At 43.8% G+C, this 22,290-nt stretch overlaps 1 protein-coding gene across 5 annotated transcripts in view; it reads right to left on the bottom strand.

Moving 5' to 3' along the window:
- The window catches only part of ERBB4 (erb-b2 receptor tyrosine kinase 4), an 836,864-nt gene that overhangs the window by 237,739 nt on the left and 576,835 nt on the right, over positions 1-22,290 (bottom strand). For all 5 annotated transcript variants that reach the window (XM_081015663.1, XM_081015662.1, XM_081015664.1 and 2 more), the window contains one exon: positions 4,502-4,567. In XM_081015663.1, the coding sequence (XP_080871789.1) occupies positions 4,502-4,567 (66 nt within the window). The remainder of the gene's footprint in view (positions 1-4,501; positions 4,568-22,290) is intronic.

Below are 22,290 nucleotides of genomic sequence, written 5' to 3'. Positions count from 1 at the left end.
CCACAAACCACTTTCAGACCTCTCCTGAGGGCTTTCCCAAGAGCGACGGCAATACCAGCAGGAAATTACATGTGTACCAGGAATCATGGTTTTTTGAATAATTTTCCATCAAGAAATGATGGTCTATGAATCACTTGCTGCCAATTAGAAGACCCCATAGGAGTTTTCATTGGCTGCGCTACAAATGACGGGGGGGGGGCATCATTTCCTACTGAGCACCAGTAAATCCCCAACAGGAGGACACCCCATGTCTCCCTTGCCACCAAGGAGAAGCTCCACAGGTCTTCTGCTGTGTTGATGGGAACCCCTCCCCAAGGCAAGTCTTTCTTCCGAGGAAGGGAAAAGGCTGGGAAGGGAGAGCTGTGAGCAAACTGGACTTTTGGAGCATCAGTTTTTCACATCAAGCATTACCAAAGCCCTTTAAGGCTTTCTGAATGATCAAAATTCTCATCCAAAACTTACAGTTTATTTTGGGGATGAAGGGGAAGGGTGAGGGGCATTCCAAGTTTAACTTACAGCATACAAATGGTACAGAAACAAGAGTTGCTGTGCAGCTTTCCTTGGATAGGGGAAAGTCTACTTCTACTAGATGAAAAATGTTAAAGGTGAATTTAATCAATTGCACACAGTGATAAGGAAAGCTGCACCAGTGGAACTTCCTGCCTCTGTTGGAACTCTCAAGGGATCAAACTGATTTAGGAGTGGCGCTGCAGTCTAAACACTGAGCATCTTGGGCTTGCCGATCGGAAGGTCGGCAGTTCAAATCCTCGCAACAGGGTGAGCTCCCATTGCTCGGTGCCTGCTCCTGCCCACCTAGCAGTTTGAAAGCACGTCAAAGTGCAAGTAGATAAATAGGTACTGCTCCAGCGGGAAGGTAAACGGCATTTCCGTGCACTGCTCTGGTTTCGCCAGAAACGGCTTAGTCATACTGGCCACATGACCAAGAAGCTGTCTGCGGACAAACACCGGCTCCCTCGGCCTATAGAGTGAGATGAGCGCGCAACCCCAGAGTTGTTCGCGACTGGACTTAACTGTCAGGGGTCCTTTACCTTCACCGTTTTATGCAAGGAGACAGAACTTTCAGGGTGTCAATGCTACAGAAGGAAGAGTTTGGCCTCAAGGACAGGTTTAGGATTCTCTAGCTGAACTACAGTTCCCATCAGCCCCATCAAACATGAACTACAGCCCCATCAAACATAGCCAGTGCCCAGGACTAATGAGAGTTATTGTTCATCAACATCTGGAGGGCTAAATTCCCCATATCTGTTCTAGAAGAGAAGACATTTCCCTGATAAATTCTTCCAGGAGCATTGCATAAGAATCTGGAAGAGATGGTGTTCTCCTAACGTCACTATACTTTCTGAAGCCCTATCAGTCAAATACCTGACTATGGAAAGTGCCCAAAGACTAATTATTCTCATTAAGGTGATGTACAAATGCTGTGTAGCTTTATGGGAATATTTCAAAATGTCTGTGAGTGCATGGGCATGATCCAGTACTACAGCCCTGTTTGTTTCTGAAGTTGCTTCTGTGCTTAATTCTCCTCTCCTTTAAATCAGTAGGATTCAAATGTGTTGCCATTTGCCTAGATTGTGTGTTTTGATTTAAGCCCATTGAGAAAAGGCAATGGAATGTTACAAAATAGAAGTTATGCATCTTGAAGAGAGTTCAAAATAGCACACACCCTCCCCTTGCAACCCTCCACCCCAGTGTTGTCCCTTGCCTTTCTAGCATTTTAATTTATAGTGGCTGGCTAATTATATAACATCATATTCTGAAGCGATCTCTTCCTCGTAAGACACACTGTTTATAATTCCTTATTAATTGCCCTCTTAAGTGTGCAAATTTACATATCAAATTTATGTAGACAATAAGCAAAAAGGAACAAGATGCAGGTGGTTGTTCCGGAAAGATTTATAAATAGCGAATGAGAGAGGCAAATAATCAGAAAAAGGCAAAACTTAAAGCAGTCTGGGGTGGACAGTATTCGTTCAAGAACAAAAGTATCCAACTGCTATTTTCCCCATGTAATTTGAAATGAAAGCTGTGGATTAAGATATCTCAGATTTATTCCTCCCTCCAACCTGAAAAGAATTTGGATCTTAGCTTAGAAGGGGGGCTCATTAGAATATTTTCTATTCTGTGACTCCATTAAAAAATGTATTAACATGCAGATGTGCCCTCAAGAGATTTGTTTCTGGAAACAAAACATGTCATTTGGTTATGTGTTAGAGATGTTTTCATGTACACAACTGAAAAATGTGTTCCATTGCTTAGACTTGTGGGAGGAAAAAGAAACCTAGAGAGGATGGATGAAGGATGTCTCAAAATAGCATCCATTGCATCAAACATTTAAGCGCCTTTCTTTCTCTCTCTCAAGCACATTGATCAAAGCTAGCATGGGCTCCTTCTTCAAATATTTCTTGACAAAAAAAGAGCCAAACTATTTTGGCCACTGCAAATAACTTTTCCACAGTCACTTTGATCATTACCCATCCTTTGTTTATAAAGAAGTATGTATGTCCTGAATATGATAATGGGTCAGGAGATACAGTGAAGTTTGCAAGAAGAAATAATTATAATCCCTGATGAGCAGGCATTTCAAAACCAAATTTTGACAACATGGCTCAAGCACAATGGTCAGATGGGAGATATCACACTGGAGACATGCATATACCCACTGTGACTACAACTGTGGGTCTGCCCCGACTGTAGAATAAGCTTCCCCTAGGGATATGGTGGGCACATCTAGCAATGGTGTTCTGCCAACTGATTAAACCATATCTACTTGCAAGGGCACAGTGAATGTTAGAAATGTTGGATTTTTTCGTATTTGATTGTCTTTTGTCTTGATCAGAAAATAAGAAGAGCCCTGCAGGATCAGGCCAAAGGTTGATCTAGTACAACACCCTGTTCTTATGGCAGACGACCAGAAGCCCGTGGGAAGTCTGCAGGCAGAATCTGAGCTCCCAGCAACAGGTTTCAGAAGCAGGCTCCCTCTGACAGCCACCATGCCGAGCCGCCCATGAAAGTCTTATCCTCCATGAATTAATCTAATCCACTCCAAAAGCCTTCCAAGTTGGTGGCCATCACTGTCTCTTGCAGGAATGAATTCCACAGTTTACACAGGTAAAGAAAGACATTCTTTCACCCGTCCTGAATCTTCCAGCACTGAGCTTCAGTGGATGTCCTGGAGCTTATGAGAGAGGGAGAGAAACTCTTCTCTCGCCACTTTCTCCACACTAGGCATCTTTCATTCAGAATTTGCACTAAATCCAAACCATTCAATGGAGTATTTTTAAAATACACATCAAACACCCGCTTTGATATCCACCAAAATTTCAGCACTCATCTAAAAAATAAAGTGGGGGTGGGGAGCAAATGGTTAATTTGCTTTTGTGGCCAGGAAATTCTCAGCTGCAAAATAATGGAGTAGTCCAAGGACAGCAGTTATAAAATTTGATTTAAAAGAATGTTTTAAAATAAGTTTTGTGTGTATGAATTTGGTGTCGATGTGAGGATTAGTACATGACACAAGCCCCATATTAAGTTCTCCACTGGTAGAAGCTGTGTATACTGTATATCATGCAAAGGTTCTGATCCTGACCAGCTCCTCAGACACAGACTTCCCTAATGCTGACATCCCAGGCAACATGCGGACCTTCAAGAGGCAGGAGCCCCCTTCCCAACATGGGTGAGGCCAGCACCCCAGTCCTGCTGTCCCCTTCTCCGTACGTGCTTTCGCCTGAAGAGGCAACTCATGGATCTCATATACAGTGGTACCTCGGGTTAAGTACTTAATTCCTTCCGGAGGTCCATTCTTAACCTGAAACTGTTCTTAACCTGAAGCACCAGAGAACGATTTCTGTTCTCATCCTGAAGCAAGGTTCTTAACCCAAGGCACTATTTCTGGGTTAGCAGAGTCTGTAACCTGAAGCGTATGTAACCCGAGGTACCACTGTACTTAGAATAGGTTGTACAACTTCATGCTTTAGTGGGGGGATTCACTTTTTGAGCACCTCCCCAATTCTCCCTGAAAGTAAGAGAACTAGAAACAGAAAGCTTCTACGCTAGTCTCCTCCATGTGGTAAGTTTTGTTTTGTTTTACGTTTAGGCATTTTTTTCATGTAGTGGGACGGTAAGAAATATTCATCCTCCAGCCTGACTAATTTCAGACTTATTCTACTATTCTGCATTTTACTAACTCAGGATTCTACCTGTTTTCATTTTTGTCCTTGTTTTTATTATGTATTTTTTGTTTGTTCTTGTATATTTACACTTTGAACCACCCTGAGATCTACAGATGAAGGGCAGGATACAAATCATAACAACAACCACTTCATTTCTCATTGTTCTGCTGCATAGTGACTTCCTATCACTAAGAAGAAAACTCTCATTGATTATTACTACGTATATGGAGGGTTGCTGTTAACAGGCTATGTGCATGAACTCTTCTTTCACCTCACTTTATATTTTTCCTTACTTGATCTAATGCACTTACAGGTCTGGCATTCATCTGCTGAAGGTCCCCAGCACCGGTTTCCACAGGACTTGTGACAAAGTCCACCTTCGGGAAGAGTAGAGACAAAATACAAAGAGAAGTTAGATGATTACTTTTTATTTTGATTTTTTCTGCAGTGCCTTTAAAGACTTTTTATAGGGAAACCACTATCACACTTTTATGAGAACTCTATGCCTTATCACAACTGAAAGATTTGCAGCAAAAGAAAACCTACACCAAGTTTCAAACATATATGAATTAGAATTTATAGTGGGGCTTTGCATTTCCCCCCTTGTTGCTGTTGTTATTATCTGTATTTTAAAATAGATCTGTATCATGTTTTAATTATATGAGTGTTTAATTGCTTTTCATCGAATCATAGAATTGTAGAGTTGGATGGGACCCTGAGGGTCATCTAGTCCACCCCCTGCGATGCAGGAATCTCAACTAAAGCATCCATGACAGATGGCCGTCCAACCTCTGCTTAAAAACCTCCAAGGAAGGAGAGTCTACCAATAGAGCAGTTGGTTAGAGTGTGGTGCTGATAATGCCAAAGTGCAGGTTCAAACCCCATAAGGGACAGCTGCATATTCCTGCTTTGCAGGGGTTGGACTAGAATAGGGGTGGCCAACTCCCAAGAGACTGTGATCTACTCACACAGTTAAAAACTGGCAGTGATCTACCCCCTTTTGGGGGGTTGGGGTCAAAGTTGTTGAGTTTTTTTTCAGGGAGGAGTTAAAATGTTGAGCTTTTTTAAGGGGAGCCACAGTTGTTCAGCTTCTTTGGGGGAAGCCAGTGAACTACCAGTGATCTACTGCAGACATCCAGTGATCTACCAGTAGATCATGATCTACCTGTTGGACATGCCTGGACTAGATGATCGTCAGGGTTCCTTCCAACTCTACAGTTCTCTGATTCTATATCTTTTCTATGTTTTTAGCTTTTTCTGTTTCATCTATAAGCCACATTGAGTCCTGGTCTGGAAATGAATGAATGAATGAATGAAGGCAGCTACTCTGGAAATTAAAATGTTCTTTTCCAGCTCCAATCTTTGTATATGGACCTGCTGAGCAACAACAAGAAAAGGAAGACAGGCTTTTTTTTCAATACAAGCTTCTTTTAGATACAAGCTTATGGAATACATTCTTAAAACAAGCATAATGACATCTGCATGGTGTTTTAACCAAGATGACAGATTCTTATTACCAATTAATGCATAGTGCTTTGTTTCTTCTGGGCACCGTGTACACAGAACCAATGGTGCACAACTTCCCATGTTTTCCCACAGAAGCTCACCTTTTCAATACTGTCCTTTATATTATAATACAATAGGAAATTCATAGGGAACAAACTCTTTCCAGCTCTTGATTAAAAGCCAATTTTGTTTCATTGGAATCTCATCATTAATGGGTTGATGCCCACAATGTGTCTCTATTGTGTGTCCACTAGTACTTCTGCCCTATTAGGTGTGCATACGTTGGAATAACTCACAAGTGTTAATTTACAGCATTTCCAAGAAATGCTATGTGCTTCCTCTGTCCCTGGCACACAACTTGCAGAAGAAGAACCCTCTCCCATCCGCACTCCTGGACAAACCCTCTGTGATCAGTGACACTTCAAGCTCCTCAAAATCAAATGTGGGCTTTTGTGGGTGGATGTCTGCCTTCCCACGCCCAACAGCAGTGAGTGAAGTGAGTCGCTGGCAAGAACAACTCGCTGCTATTGTGGGGTGTGGGGATGAGGATGCTTGTCCGAAACCACTGTGAGGTGGCAGGGGAGACAGGGGGCACATGTGGTTTTAAATTTATCTTCCCTGTAAAGTAAGATATGCTGTTCAACATGCACAAAGTGATCAGGTCACTGGAACCAGATTCTCAAGTCAAATTTCACCACTTTCTGACACTTACACAATGTTGATAAAATCTACTGATTATGTTGTACAGCAATTACACATGTATGCCAACTACCTCATTAAAAGCATCATCTCCTTGATGTAACAAAGTTCATTTAAGGCAATTATGCCAGAGAAATGCAGTTGTTGACATTGGTGTATATTTTCCTGTCACTGCCTGGCATCTGCTTATTGAGACCAGCAGCTACAGCTAAGCAATGCAAGCCCATTCTGTTTGCTGGGAAAGGGACTCCAGTCTCCATCTGGCACAAATAGCACAACTTTAACCCACAATGATGACAATTATTATTAAAAAATCTACTGAAGCACTGTGCAGAATGCTAATAGCACCAAACTGCCTTCAAGGGAAAGAGATTATGCATGAGAGAGGGAGAAGAAACTGGCTCTGAAGACTTATTCAGTTAAGACCAATTGCAAATTGCATATGAATGAATGAAGACTTATGCAGATTTAAAACTCTGCTCAAGTTTATTTTATTTCCAGCTCTCCCTGCCCCAGAAATGCAATAGTGCCCCCCCACACCTACAATGATTTTTTCTAAAAATAAATAAATAAAAATGTTTAGGGGTACTCTCATTTTCCTACTCATATCGAAATATTGCCCCTCAACGAGGCCAAACTTAGATTCACAAAATGTTTAGGGGTATGCATAAAAAAGTGTGTGTGTGTGTGTGTGCGCGCGCGCGTACACGTACACGTGTACACACACACACACAGGACTAGAAAGAATACTAACACACCAAAAAAGGATAGAACTTTCTTTATGTATGCCACAACAGCAGCAAGAATACTTATCGCGAAGTATTGGAAGACACAAGATCTACCCACCCGGGAAGAATGGCAGATGAAGGTGATGGACTACATGGAATTGGCGGAAATGACTGGCAGAATCCGAGACCAGGGAGAAGAGTTGGTGGAAGAAGATTGGAAGAAATTTAAAGTTTATTTACAGAAACATTGTAAAATTAAGGAATGCTAGAAGGATGTTGGAATGAAATAATGTGGTTTTAGCAGAAATGCTATAAAGGATTAAGGAAAAATAGATTGCTAAATGGTGAAGGAGGGAAAGTAAAGTTACATTATATTAAGATAGAATAGAGGACAAAAACTGGAAAAGATGGAAAGGATTTGCTGAAATAGCTAATTGAACTAGAATACAAAAAAGGGAGGTGTGAGGAGGTCAAGGAAATAAGCAAATAAAAGATAAGTTATGGGAAGATTTATTGTATTTTTTATTTTTTTTCCTTTTTTTCTTGTTTCTTCTTTTTTTGATATTATCGTGATGTGATGTTTTGTATTTCTTAAATATGCTGTTTCTTAACTCTTTCTTTTTGTAACCCTTTAAAATGTAATAAATATTAATTTTAAAAAAATAGAAAGAATATTAACACATTTTGGACCTATTAATGAATAACCATTCTTATACTTTTGACCAAATAACCAATTGAGGCTGGAATTTTACCTGGAAGTAAGTACCATTGAATTCACTGGGACCTATTTCTAGTTAGAACATTTGCAGCATCTCAGCAGAGGTGATATTTTGAGAAAATTATAGTTCTCTCCACTTATGAACATTTTCATTTATACAAAGGACACAATCCAGCCAAGGCCAATCATGTTTTCAGTCCCACAAATTCCATTGATTGAGAGTTGAGCACATACTTTTCTCCTTGTGACTGAATAGCCCTGAAGTGGACTTGTAGCTACTGGGCTCTTTTCTTAATGGGTGTGGCGTGCTGTTATTTCTAACCATTTATAAATATAAATGAACACACTTAAGTTTGCTTTAACTTTTCACATTTCTCCACCCAATTATCCAAGAAAGTCTCCATTTTTTAAGGACCTGTCCCTGCTGAACCACTGCCCCTCATTTGCCTCTTTGCAGGTGCGCCAAATGACACTTGTGAAAAGACATAGCTGGAAGACTGTGCTTGGGGCATCACTGCTCTGGATGCGCCTCGTGATTGGCTTTCCAGCCAAGAGACACTCACAGAGGAACACATCCTCCAAGGATATGTGATTTTGACACATACTGAGGGTGAAGACAGGTGTAATAAATCAAGAGAGTTCACAGTAAATCCCTGAACCACAAATAGACTCCACACTTCACAAATGAAATGACAGGTACCTATTCCATCTAATCAAACTTTAACCCAAATCATCCATCATGCTCTTCCCACATGCAGCCACCTGCTCCCTACCCCCTGTTTAAAGTGTGGCAGGAGATCCATGAGCCCTAATCCTATGCAAGGGCTTACCACCCTTTGTGCAGCAGATGCTCATAAAGGAATGTAAGAAGAGTCCGGCTGGTTCAGGCCAATGGCCCGTCTCATCCAGCACCCTGTTCTCACAGTGTCCAACCAGATGCCCCAGATAGGAGGCCCTCAACAGCCCTCTCTGCTCCTTTTTCGGCTGCGGCTCCAACCTGGTGGAACGCTCTGTCACAAGAGACAAGGGCCCTGCAGGACGTGACATCTTTCCGCAGGGCCTGCAAGACAGAGCTGTTCCACCAGGCCTTTGGTCAGGGTGCAGCCTGACTCCTTCCTTTGGCAATCTTTACAGAACTTTAGTTTATGGTTGCCATCAATTTTGATTTTAATTAATTTTTATAATATTTTTATAATGTTGCACTATTTTAGTGTTGTTAGCCGCCCTGAGCCCGGCTTCGGCTGGGGAGGGCGGGATATAAATAAAAATTATTATTATTATTATTATTATTATTATTATTATTATTATTATTATCATCCAGTTTCCAGCAACTGGTACGACTCTGGTTCTAGAGCACAGAATGGTGTTGGTGAAGATGGACAAATCTTAGCAATTGAACTGATTCATATTGGTGTAAAAAACTGGTATTAGAAGATCTTCTCAAGCTGAATACTGTTATGAGTTTGTGGGTGCCAGACTCCCCAAAATTCCTGGGTCCAGTAGGTGTTAGAATTTAATCAAGCCTCCTGAACCCCCGGAGCCAGCAAGGGTTAAAATACAAGCCAGGTCAGCATCCTCATGAGGTAATCCACCTGGGTGGCAAGCCATTAAGAACACAGGGGGAGGGGGCTCTGTGCCAAACATCAAAAGGTTGGGGCCCCTCCTCCAGCTCAGAGTTAGTTAGAAGATAAAGCCAGGGTTTGAATGAGTCTTGAGTTGGCTGTGGTGTAACCTAGAGGAAAAAATGTTGCAGGCAAGCTGGAGAAGGCCAGAGCACGATGGTTGATTTTTGTTTGGTTCCAAGGCTGTGCCTACAGGAGAAGCAAGACCCTCTTAGAGTGTTAATGGTGTGAGCCTCTCCATCGTAGGCTCAAGTTGTATATATGTATAAATCAACCATATACCATAAAGACTCCACAGTCTCTGCTGTGCCTCATTCCAAAAAGGAAACACAGACCCTGGGTAAACTACATGAAACCCCCTGGAATCTCGAACAGCTCAGATATTGGGGTGGTGTGCAACCAGTGCTATTTTCTCCCTTGTTCTCTTATAATGGCAATGGCGCCCACCTGAGAGGGGCCGGAGCTGCGTTCCAGCGAGTTCTGGCTGGAAAAAACGCCCTGTGTGCAACAATACTTTTATTTCACTGGACTTGCCCAGATAAGGGGATGTTGTTTTAAACACCAGGTAACTTAATGAGCACAAGACATTAAGAGCACAAGGGTGATCCTACCTCATGGCAGTAGGCATATGTTCATCATTTTCCATAAAGGTAGGTGAAGATTTTGAAATAGCAAATACGGAAAATGCCATAGAGTGCATTGTCAGGGAGAAGGGTCCTAGCTCAGTGGCAGTCCCCAGCATTTCTAGATACAGCCATGAAACCCTGGCTGAAACCTTGCAGAGCTGCTGCCAATCCGTGTAGACAGTACTGCGCTCGATGAACCATTTGTCTGGCTCGGCATAACACAGCTTCTATGTTCCTAAACCTGTTGATGCGGATGCTATCGGAGACTTCTTTGTGCAACATATTCTCAAGGAATCCTTATTTTCTAATACAGAATCTCCTACGTGTTCTAGATGAAGCCAATTCCATGTTCTAATACAGTGGTACCTCAGGTTAAGATCTTAACTCGTTCTGGAGGTCCGTTCTTAACCTGAAACTGTTCTTAACCTGAGGTACCACTTTAACTAATGGGGCCTCCTGCTGCCGCCACACGATTTCTGTTCTCATTCTGAAGTAAAGTTCTTAACTTGAGGTACTATTTCTGGGTTAGCGGAGTCTGTAACCCGAGGTACCACTGTAGAAGGAAATTCTGAAGTGATCAACAAAACGCCTTTTGCTGAAGGAGGCTGATGGTGTTCTGGAACTCTCCATGGTGGAACTTTTAAGTAACCCAACTTCCACATTTGTGCTTGCTCAAATCCCAGAAACTGACAGACCAGAATTAAAGACCTTCCATGGTACTGATACAATTCTTAGTGTTAAGCCAAACGTTCTGCCACATAGTTTCTACTCTCATGGAAGTAAACACTATTTGGGATGCTTACTAGTTATTTTTTAAGGGACTTTGACATGTCTACCTGTTTCCGTTTGCGTGGTGGGTTGTTTTTTTTTAATAGTGTCAGATGATAATTTGCATTTAAATAGAGACATTTAACAGCGGAGCAAGAGGAAGCTCTGCCAGCTGCCTCCCCCTCTCACTGGGAACTTGAAAGTGCGGCTTGATTGTTTTCTCTTCTCACGGTTACACAGGCAAAATGAGGCGCTGAACATGTAGACAGCACAACTTTGAATTAAATTATCACAAGTCCTTTGAAGGTCACATTTCAAATAAATTGGGAGAAAACATGTCTTGTCTTATTCGATAATAATAAGATGTCTAGCAGAAGCAGGTACCGGACAAGATTCTGCCCTTATTTTTATTCTATCCCTATGCTGCTCTGAGTGTAGGCAGTGAAACTAATTGAGGATATTTAAATTGCAGCCTGTCCTAAGGATCATGGTGGGGAACATTTTAGTGGTGGAGTTTCTCTGAGAGATAAAGACTTTGTCCATGCCATTTACAAAGTTTATGCCCAGGTTTGGGGGAGACAGGAGGAAAGCCTGCAGCTTCGTCTCTCTCTGGACCCTTGGCTGAAAAATGCAAAGTTTCTTAAGACATGTTTTGTCAATGCCACCAGTGGGTATTTAAATAAGCAAGCTAGGGGCACTCTGTAAGGAGATGAGCAGATTTCCTGTATTCTGTTACATTTTTGTTTTGTGGATTGAATCTGCATTTTTCTCCATCATCCCGTCTACAATTTCTACAATTAATTCATGAACTGGTGTTTGCAGTTTGCTGCAGTACTTTGTTCCAAGAGTTCCCAACCTTTGGGGCCCGTGTGGAATTTGGAGGCAGCGTTGCAGGTACCTGTCACAGAAAGGATGTTGCAGGGCTCAGAAAAGGAAGGGTATGAAAACCAGACTCTTGTAGTTAGACCAGATGCCAGAGAGTGATGGCTAAGACTGTCAAGCATTAGGATATGCCCCTGTGTTAGGTTATAGTGCTTTATTTACAGCCTGCCTTTCCTCCCAAAGGAGCCCAGAGCAGCAGGGCTCTTTTTTGTTTAGACAAGCCTATCCAGACATGTAAACAACAACAACTGAAAGTTCTAAAAATAGTTCTAAAAATAGTTATAAACATTCTCCAACAATTATCTCAGGGTTGCTAGCCATCAAGTGCCAGCGTAAATAGGACTGTTTTTTAATTTCCTCCTGGAAATCAATAGGGAGGGAGGGAGACACACTTCACTCTGCAGCGCATTCCACAAATTGGGAACTGCACTGAAAGAGTCTAGGTTTTCTTTAATCAGTTAGAAAATGCTGGGGAGTGGATGACTTACAGTAAAACCACACTCTATAATAAAGGCTTCTGATGCTATATTTTTTTCCTGAAGAAACCTTGGCTTTAGCTAATTATGTATATATCAACCATTCCATGGTTTCTTTTCTTGGGACCAACACAGAACAATTCTCTTTGCTTAAAGATACTCCATCAAGAAAGCACATTACAAAATATGCGAGTTCTTATTTGTTTTCTTGGCTTTGCACATATCTTTCAGCAAGCTGAACTGAGATGAATAGGTAGATTATTCTGCCATGTGTAGGGTGAAGATTCTGTTTATCAGAGACCCTAGGACTGGGTTCTAACCTGGTGTATTGGTAGTTAAAGTGCAAGGCTTGGCACACTAGGTGACCTTGGGCCAGTCACTCCCAGCCTAATTTGTCTTGCAGGGTGGTTGTGATGATAAAACAGGGTGGGGAAAAGAGAACCTTGTATTTCCCCCAATCACCTTGGAGGATAAATCTGCAGTTAGTATTTAAACAGCCTTTTAATCTATGTGAGGTACATAGGAGGAAATAGAGCTACAGTACACAACATCTGTCTCTGCAATTGGCAGGCAGTATGAAATCTCTGGATTGAACACGGCTGATACGACTTGTCAACACAGCAGTCAAGCTTGTCTGCAGCCGGAATCCCTGCCCTGAGGAATCCAGGAGGAGAGCGCACAGTCGCCCTCTGGATTCATATGGAAACCCCGAGTAGCCCGCGACACTGAATGGTTTTACGTTTGACTAGCTCCACTTCCTTCCAAATGGCAGTGTGAAAATTCATTCACTATTTATGGTTCAATAGCCCTGTTGAGAGGAAGTCCTCTGACACCCTGAAGGTCATCGTGACATTGGTAAGAGCTGATTCTTCTCAGCACCTTTGCATAAGCACTTGGCTCTATGTAAGACTGGGAAATGTCTGACAGAAAGAAATCTCAAACCAAACACATCTGATCTTAGGGTAGTCAAATGTTGACTCACAGCAATTAACTGGAACCCAGCCATCACTACAATATGTGACGTGGGTTTGACTTTCCAAAGCAATTTTCTTTTATAAGTGGTTACCTTGTCCATTTCCTGAACTGCCATTCATTACAGACTGCAGAGTACAGAAGGGTGGGTGGGTGTGAAATCTGACGTTTGATCTACAGATCTCCCTTGCAATTGGCATGTGAGAAACCAGCTCCCAGGAGGCGAAATCCACTTTTCCTTCCTTTGTCCTTAAGAGTCTGAAGGACGCATCTCATAAATGTTTCTTCTCCATTTCTCCCAGAACCTTAGGCTGCCTTTTAAAACTTTAGCATTAGTTTCCCATCTGAATTATCTATCAGTGCATAGCTTTACAAAATAAGTGGTGCGATGCTCAAGGCTGCAATCCTATGAGGAGCCTCATTGGGCGTAGAATTGAGCTAGAGAAAGTCATACTCTTTGAAACTCTTAAGGCTAATCCCATATGTTTGTGAATTGGTTATGTTTACTTAAGGTTCTGGAGGTATGCTCCAATGTGGTCGCATATTTCCCACAGTATTTCTTCCATTTTAGATTCTGTTTAACTGTCACAGGAAATCCTGTAGTAGATTAGAGAACCCCAAGGTCCGTCCCCCCACCCAAAGAATGAAATATAATAATCACAGGATAAACAAAATAATAAAAATTCCTTCCAGTAGCACCTTAGAGACCAACTAAGTTTGTTCTTGGTATGAGCTTTCGTGTGCATGCACACTTCTTCAGATACACTGAAACAGAAGTCACTAGGCCCTTATATAGAGTGAGAGGGTGGGGAGGGGTATTACTCAGAAGGGTGGTGGGATAATCACAGGATAGTCTGAGGAATGCTAAGGACCACCTGCCTAAAACTTGGGAGTGATCAGCATTCATAGGCAATATGCATACTCTGTTAAAAACCAGGAAATAGTTGTACCATTGTCCTACAGTGAGATCAATTTCCTTTGGAAGTTCTGGCTGTGCTCTCATTAAATCGAGTTATTCTACTTCAAACTGTAGATGGCTGGTGGAGTACATGACCTCTCTAGACTGATAGGTAAATAGATAGAAATTAGTCTATAGCCTTTTTTATTGACATCTAGTTATAAACAGATATATATGTAGATAGATATAGATACAGTACAGTGGAACCTCGGTTTAAGAACAGTTCAGTTTAGGAACGATTTGGTTTACAAACACCGCAAAACTGGAAATAGTGTCTTGGTTTGAGAACTTTACCTCGGTCTAAGAACGGAATCCGAACGGTGGAAGGGCACCGGCGGCAGGAGGCCTCATTAGGTTTAAGAACGGTTTTGGTTTAAGAGTGGACTTCTGGAACGGATTAAGTTTGTAAACCGAGATACCACTGTATTGATTACATGTAGGAGCATTCAGTAATAAAACCTCACGTAGGTGGTATGACTGAAACAACAGTTTACCCCATCAATGAGAAGCAGGCCTGTGTGTCACACTATGGAAACTCATGGGACATCTGTCCCTTACAGTCACAAAACTTTAAACCCAATGCAATATAGTTCTGAATTAAGAAACCACTTAAACCACGCGCTAAACCCTGTCTGTGGTGCCTGCCCTTTTTCCCAAAGAATGAGACAAGAGACCAGAGTATGGGTTCAAATTGGCCACAACTTTATTGAGCTTCAGAAGTGGGAAACTTGGCACAGGCCTTGGCAGGCAACCCTTTCAGCCCGCCTGGCTGAGGATATGCAGGCAGATGAGATCCAGTGAGAGGGGACTGTAAAGCACCAACTTCCACACCATGCCCTTCCACTAACCTCAGCCCGGGAGTTTGACCTACATGCCGCCGCTCTAGGGCCAGGGACTCTTGGTTTTTGCCCTTTAACGGGCCCTGCAAACGCTGCCGCATGGGAGGGAGCATGAATGCATCCCTCCTCCCCCCCCACTTGATGTCAGATTAAAGGATACCTTGCCAAGGCCTAAAACCGCCACCCGAGGCCCTAAGGGGCGTCGCCACCAAGTCCCACGACTGAGGACCAATCACCCATCCTCTGCCATCAAACCCTGTTGTCTACGGATTTGTCCCTAAGGATTTGTCACAAGTCGTGCAGCCATAGGTCAGCGCTACCCGCATCCCTATTACTTCATTAGTAATGTTTAAATATGACTCTGTTTAAATAGCTCTGCGTTGTGTTTTCCTAAGTAGTTTTGGATGACTAAAACGATACATTTGATTGCAAAATCAAAATATAATTCAAACAGCACAGTATGGCATTAGTACAAATTAAAGATACTATTGTTGGGATGAATTGTTCTGCCTTTATCAGCCTGTAATGCCTTCTGTGCCCTTGTCTGACAATTCCTATTGTCATGCGTTTATTCATCCACACTCTTTTGTTAAGTAAAAATCATTTTACATTTTCTACTACCCCTATGCTAATCTTTAGATCTCTTCTATCGATTTGAAAGTTAATTACCTAGTAGAAAGTCAGACTCTCAGGTCCCGTCTCCCCCCCCCCCCCCCGCTCTGCTTAAAACAGAATAGGCAAGCTGTTTAAACACTTGGAGCACAAATGTTCCTTCCAGTGGAGGAATCCACCAATGGTGAATGAACACAAGGGATTTTCTTCCATAAGCAAATGCAGTTGAATTATTTGTTCTCATGACTTATATTAGATCTCCAAGACCACAGTTTGCTGCTTCATGGGCACTTTCCATTTCTTTTGTGGCAACATTTTCCAGACAAATCAGCTTTTCAGTTTGGGGGTGCTCCTGGACCTGCTTTTGGGGGACAGTTAGCTGCAGTGTGCTTTTGAATGGTGCTCTGACAGCCTCTTGAAGCTATAAAGCAGGATGTCAGGATTCAAAATGAAAAACAATAAACAAAAACCCACACACATTAATCATATAAATAAAATCCCAAGCATGCTTTCAACAAGGCAGAAAAATAGAAGTTTCCTTTGTCAGGGAAGAACACTTTTGAGAAATTAGAGGACAGGTTTGGCCCAGCACTAGAAACAATAAGGAAAGAATCACACGTCCTTTTCTGTATCATCTTTCCTGCCATACATTAACCTTAGAATTCTAGATACTACTGAAAAATTTTCTAGTGAGCTTTCCATCCTTATAATGGAGACTCACTACTACATCTGCTATTCAGAGCCCATGGCACAAATATTCCACGTGCCTAGCTAATATTTTAGAAGGAATGAACATAAATATACCAGTTGGCCCATTCTATTTATCCACTAATCTTTCTTTCTAGATAGATAGAGACACACACATAGTGATTCAGACACACATAGATGAAAAAGAGACTGACCAGGGAAATATGTTTGTGTTATGAAAACAAACAGAAAGAGATACACACTGAGAGCTGGGAAAAGAAAAGAGAAAGAAAGAGGACAGCAGTAAATAAAAATCAGAGATAAAAACTTAAAGCTGAAGCTGAACAGAGGAAAAACAGAAAACTTACAAACAATGAAATATGCACTTTCATGAATAATATGAAATGGGAGGCCCACTGGTGTGGCAGGAGAGATAATAATGCACTTAAGGAATTGAGGAAATCTGTATAGAATCCCTAAATTACAGGGTATCAATGAAGTGGTCCGCAGAAGACAAGCCTGATATAAAGAGTGATCGACCGACAGAGGGAGGGAGTCAACGGGAATTCAAGAAATGCATGTCTGCAGCACAAAATTGACACAGCCCACTGGCTTCATATTTATCAATGACAGTGCAGGATTGATAGCAGGTTTGCTGTAATGTTACTATTCTGTTCTGACACAGAAATGTCTTAAGGCCAATGCGATGAAAACAGACAAAAGACTACGCTGAAAAAAGGCAGGAGAGAGGTGTCAGAAACCATCCCTTCCTGGCTTCCTTTCCCCTGCAGCAACAGATACAGCAGGCATAATCTCCTGGGCCAAAAGATCTATGGGAAATTTGGGGCTTGTTCCTGCAAAGGCCACTTTCTCCAGGCAACTCATTCAAGTATTTTCATAAAGCACAGGTGGGGAGAACCGGCCTCTGAGACATTTTGATCGGGGTTCCAGTGGTTCTGTCACATATTAATCAAGGAATGGTAAGAGGTTTGCCTGTAGTTTTACAAGGAAAATAGTTTCTAAGCTGTATATATACATGGTTTTGCATGTAATTTATTTGTGTAATTTATGTCAGGGACTGTATCCAAGTCAAACTCCCAGAGAGACAGAGTTAAAAGGAGGATTTATGTGTAATCCATGCATGAGGGGACACTTGTGGAAATCCCACAGGATTGTCATAGGTTGCCACACCTCAATCTCAACCCCTGCTGACCAGTGAGAGGCTTGCTGTGCCTTAACTCCATCTGGGCATCAGGCAAGTTCCTAGGACCTCCCTCCTAGGCAGGGGCATCTTACCCATAGGGGCTAGTGGTGCAGGGCGCCAGGGCACGAAATTCTGGAGGGCGCCAGGGAACAGGCGGAGGCTGGATGCCGCACCTCCTGGCATCAGCTCGCCGCCCTCGCCCGCCTCCGCCATGCTGCGCCGAAGCAGCGCCGCGCCTGGAGCTTCCGTCTGCTGTGGCCACGGTGGCACAAAGTGGCTAGCTGAGCCGGGAGGCGCTGCATCCAGCCTCCGCCTCTTCCCTGCCGGAGGAGACGCCCTCCAGCCGCTGCCCGCCTCCTCCAGCCCCACTGGCAGTGTCGTCCTCCCTAAAAAAACTCTGATTGACAACTGGGCAATCAACCTGGATCCAGTTCCCACCTCTGGTATAGATGCCCATTTAGAAAGATTCACTGTTGTTGTTGCTGTAGGTGCTGCTGCTGCTGGCATCCATCTGTCTCCAGAAAAAATGGAGTCTACCTCCAAGGGTGAAGTCAAACATGTGGAGAATCACAGCACCTGCTGTGGCTGTAGAGACTGGTAACTTGTAACTGTTGTTTTTGCTGCAATAGCAGTACTGACGTGACCGCCCCGGGGTGCAAGCCTGGGCAGTTTGTACGGAGGTCCTGGGCTGCCTAGATGACAAGACTCCCTTCTTAGCCTCACTGATGTGGTGCAAAGGAAAGCAGAGCGATACATTTGGCACCAGCATGGTTGCAGGAGTTTCCAGAAGAAGGCGCACAAGGCACAGTCCAACCATCTTAGGGACTCCACTACAATGTAAATAAAAATACAATACCTCCCCTTGCTTTCTCCTCTTAGGGTTCTCTATCTTTAAACTGGGCTTGGACCAAACTGCCCAGGAGACCATGACTCCTGCACACATTACTGGCTTCTCTGAGGGGAGGAACTTGTGCATCCTCAAGGTGTTGTTGGACCGCACTCCCATTTTTCCTGACGCCTCCCCATTCTGACTGGGGCTGATGGGAGTTGGAGTCCGACAACATCTGGAGAGCCACATGTTCCCCACCCCTCTGACAGAGTGTGGCTGGAGGAAAATAAATGTCACACAAGCATGTTTGTATAACAGTAGACCTTTTTCTATCAATGCAGCAATGAGGATCAAATGCAAACTAAAATAAAAGAACAGGTGGTTTCCTATGAATATATCAAGACTTACAGATGCATTGCCAAGAGGGTAATTATGTGTGAGAATCGCAAGCTACAGCCACAAGAATTTTCTTTGTCACAGTACATAATGGTGTGTGAGAAACCTGAATGTCACCGTAAGAGATTTTTCCAGAGGAGGTACCCAGCAAAATCAAAGGCACACTGACAAGGAAATGATGAGGCTTGTGGCATTCTTGCTCTAATTCCACACTAAAGAAAAACAATGAGCATAACGGAATTACTGTGCGGTGAGCCAATGTATCTTTTAGCTGTTGTTGGCATGCAGCCAGAGCTGGAAGAATCAGGGAGGTGAGAAAGGAAACACAGTTTGATGTGTTAAAATAAAAAGATTTTGGGGAGAGGCAGGGAAACCTTTTCTAAATGCTGTACTAAGTGCTGTTTTCATTATGTGGTAGTTTTACTGGAGGACGAACTGCTCACCCTTTCACAAAGAAGCATCAAAATAACACCATACTGTATTCCTGAACTATTTGATCCCCCTGGTTTCCACACTGGGAAGGGTGCAAGTATTTTGTGTCCATTCTTCACTCCCATGTTTCTTTACTCTCCCTTGATGGCAGAGGCAATTGTGTCCCTGCTCTAGCACAGGTAAAGGTAAAGGTAAAGGACCCCTGACAGACGACTCTAAGGTTGTGGCGCTCATCTTGCTTTACAGGTCGAGGGAGCCAACGTTTGTCCGCAGACAGTTTTTCCGGATCATGTGGCCAGCAGGACTAAGCCACTTCTGGCGAAACCAGAGCAGCGCACGGAAATGCTGTTTACCTTCCCGTCGGAGCGGTACCTATTTATCTACTTGCACTTTGACGTGCTTTCAAACTGCTAGGTTGGCAGGAGCAGGGACTGAGCAACAGGAGCTCACCCTGTTGCGAGGATTTGAACTGCCGACCTTCCGATCGGCAAGCCCTAGGCTCAGTGGTTTAGACCACAGCGCCACCCGCGTCCCCACAGCTTTAGTGCAAATAACTATGTGGGCAACTGAGAGTCACCAGAGGTTCAGCATTTTTGGCAGCACAGTGGCAAGAGCTGGTGTGGCGTAGTGGTTAGAGTGTTGGACTAGGACCTTGGAGTCCAGGGTTCAAATCCCCACGCACTCGTGAAGCTCACTGGGTGACCTTGGCCCAGTCACCGCCTCTCAACCTAACTTTCCTTCACAAAGGGTTGTTGTGGGGAGTAAATGAGGAAGGGAAGAACCATGTATGCCACCTTCCTTGAGTCAGGATTTCACTGGATGGATACAGAAGGTTGTGTGTTTATGTGTATGGCAGCTTTCCTTTGAACTGTCCCTACAGGGGACAGCATTATGAACAGCCATCTCTCTCCTCCTATCTAGGGCATATCCATGCCAGCTGGGTGCCAAACATACATCCAGGGGAAGGTTGGTGTGCTGTTTGCACTAAACCATGGGTAGAGTCACTAGTTCTAGTCTGGCTGCAAAGTGTGGCCTCCTCTTGAAAGAAGGACATCACTTTCCCACAAATTGGCCAGTCAACTAGCAGAGGCTCCTACTTGCTACTGTAAAAGGCAGCCAAACATCTCTGGAGTCCCTGGATCAACTTGGGGGTAAGTTTAGTTTCCATCCATCTATCTCGAGAGACAATGGAAAGAGTGTGCCATTGGGGGTAAGTCAAACTGCTGTAGAGACCCATATGCATCTTCATCTTCTTCCAGGCAGGGCAGATGAAGGTATCATCAACGGCATTTCTTCTCTCTGTGCTCCTCCTATCCCTGTAGAATAGGTCTGGCGTTTTGTTGAACGACTAAGCAACAGATGGGATTTTGAACCCTGGTCTGTTGAAGAACACCAATTAGTCCAGCTGGCTTCAGGCCACACATGCTCCTCTACTTTGGCAAAGGCCTTCTTCAAAGATAGTAGCTAAATTATTTGAACCCTATTATGAGAGATGCAAGCTACCAATCCGTCCACTCACCCAAAAATGTCAATAACAGTGTGATGGCCTGGGAATCCGATTCAGAGGCTGAACCGGAGGAATCCCAGCCTGCACAGGAGTCCCAGCCTCCAGGGCCAGCTGAACTGGGGCAGGGCCTTGATTCTGAAGCACCTACACCTGTGCCGGATCCTCAGGAGCAGGCACCAGGTGAATCCACTCTGGCTCCGGAGGTGGTTGAGGACTCAGTGCCTACAGGTGAGTCTCCCCCTGGGTCCAGTAACCCTTCAGCCTCTCCTGAACTGCAGAGGCTCAGGGCAGAGAGGCGGAGGGAACTGGTTTCTCCCAGGAGGAGTGCTCACCTTAAGGCCAGGAGAGGCGGGTCTCCTGGGGGCTGGGACCGCCCCTGGCCTCAGAGAAGATAAAGGCCAGTCAGCCCGGTCCCAGGTTGCAGGAGCAACGTCGTTGATGAGCTGTTTCGGCCAGCCCCCAGTCCTGTTCCCCCAGAGTTCCTGTCCTTGCCCGGCTCCTCGCTGTGGACCCCGCTTCGCCCGTGGAGGACTGTCTGCCGACCCTCGACTCAGGTCCTGGACCTCGCCCCATGGTAACCTCCCCCCTGGACCAGCACAAACAGAATCAATGGAATTGTTATATAATTTGTATTTCCTACATTGCCACTCATAAAGGGGAATAATAATTCTTAAGCTAAATGCTTCTCCTTCCTGTGAAGTACTGTTTTAATTAGCAGATGGGTTTTAAACAAGCCATGTTCACATAATATGTTATACATTTCAATAGGCTAATGTTCACTAAGAAACTGCAGAGTAGGCTTTCCTCTTGTAGGGATAACGTGCTAAGGAGGAAAGAGGCTGTTTTCCACGCTTAACCATGGTGGGTGGTCTCTCACTGAGGGGATTTGATCCCTCTTGATATCTGCTGGAATCTCACTGCACATACTTTACACTAAGGTAAGGTAAGGTAAGGTAAGGTAAATGACCCCTGGATGGTTAGGTCCAGTCAAAGGAGACTATGGGGTGCGTTGCTCATCTCACTTTCAGGCTGAGGGAGCCGGCGTTTGTCCACAGACAGCTTTCCAGGTCATGTGGCCAGCAGGACTAAACTGCTTCTGGTGCAATGGGACACCGTGACGGAAACCAGAGCGCATGGAAACAGCATTTACCTTCTCGCCGCAGCAGTACCTATTTATCTAATTGCACTGGCGTGCTTTCAAACTGCTAGGTTGGCAGGAGCTGGGGCAGAGCAACGGGAGCTCACCCCGTTGCACAGATTCGTACTGATGACCTTCTGATTGGCAAGCCCAAGAGGCTCAGCAGTTTAGACCACAGTACCACCCACACCCCTTACTTTACACTACTAGCTTATTAAAGTGGCAGAAGGATTTGAATTGATATGGTTTCCTCCTTTGTACCTGTCTTTTATGTTAATTGTAAAACTTTCTTTTGACTAGTATTCATTCTGATGTCTCATTGTGATGGATGCTATATAAGACTGGAACCACATCTTATGGTGAATGCAGAGCTCCAGTTCAACTTAGTCATCCACCATCTCCTCATTCCTAACACTCCATAAGGCAGAATGCTATAAAACATATGGTATCAACGTCACGGTGCTTTTAAAAAGATCCCTGCCCACACTCCCTTCTGTTGAT

The sequence above is a fragment of the Podarcis pityusensis genome, assembly GCF_964106645.2.
Source record: "Podarcis pityusensis genome assembly, chromosome: 1".
In the NCBI taxonomy this organism is placed as follows: domain Eukaryota; kingdom Metazoa; phylum Chordata; class Lepidosauria; order Squamata; family Lacertidae; genus Podarcis; species Podarcis pityusensis.
The sequence above is the reverse complement of the archived record's forward strand: the minus strand, read 5'-3'. Positions and strand labels throughout refer to the sequence as shown.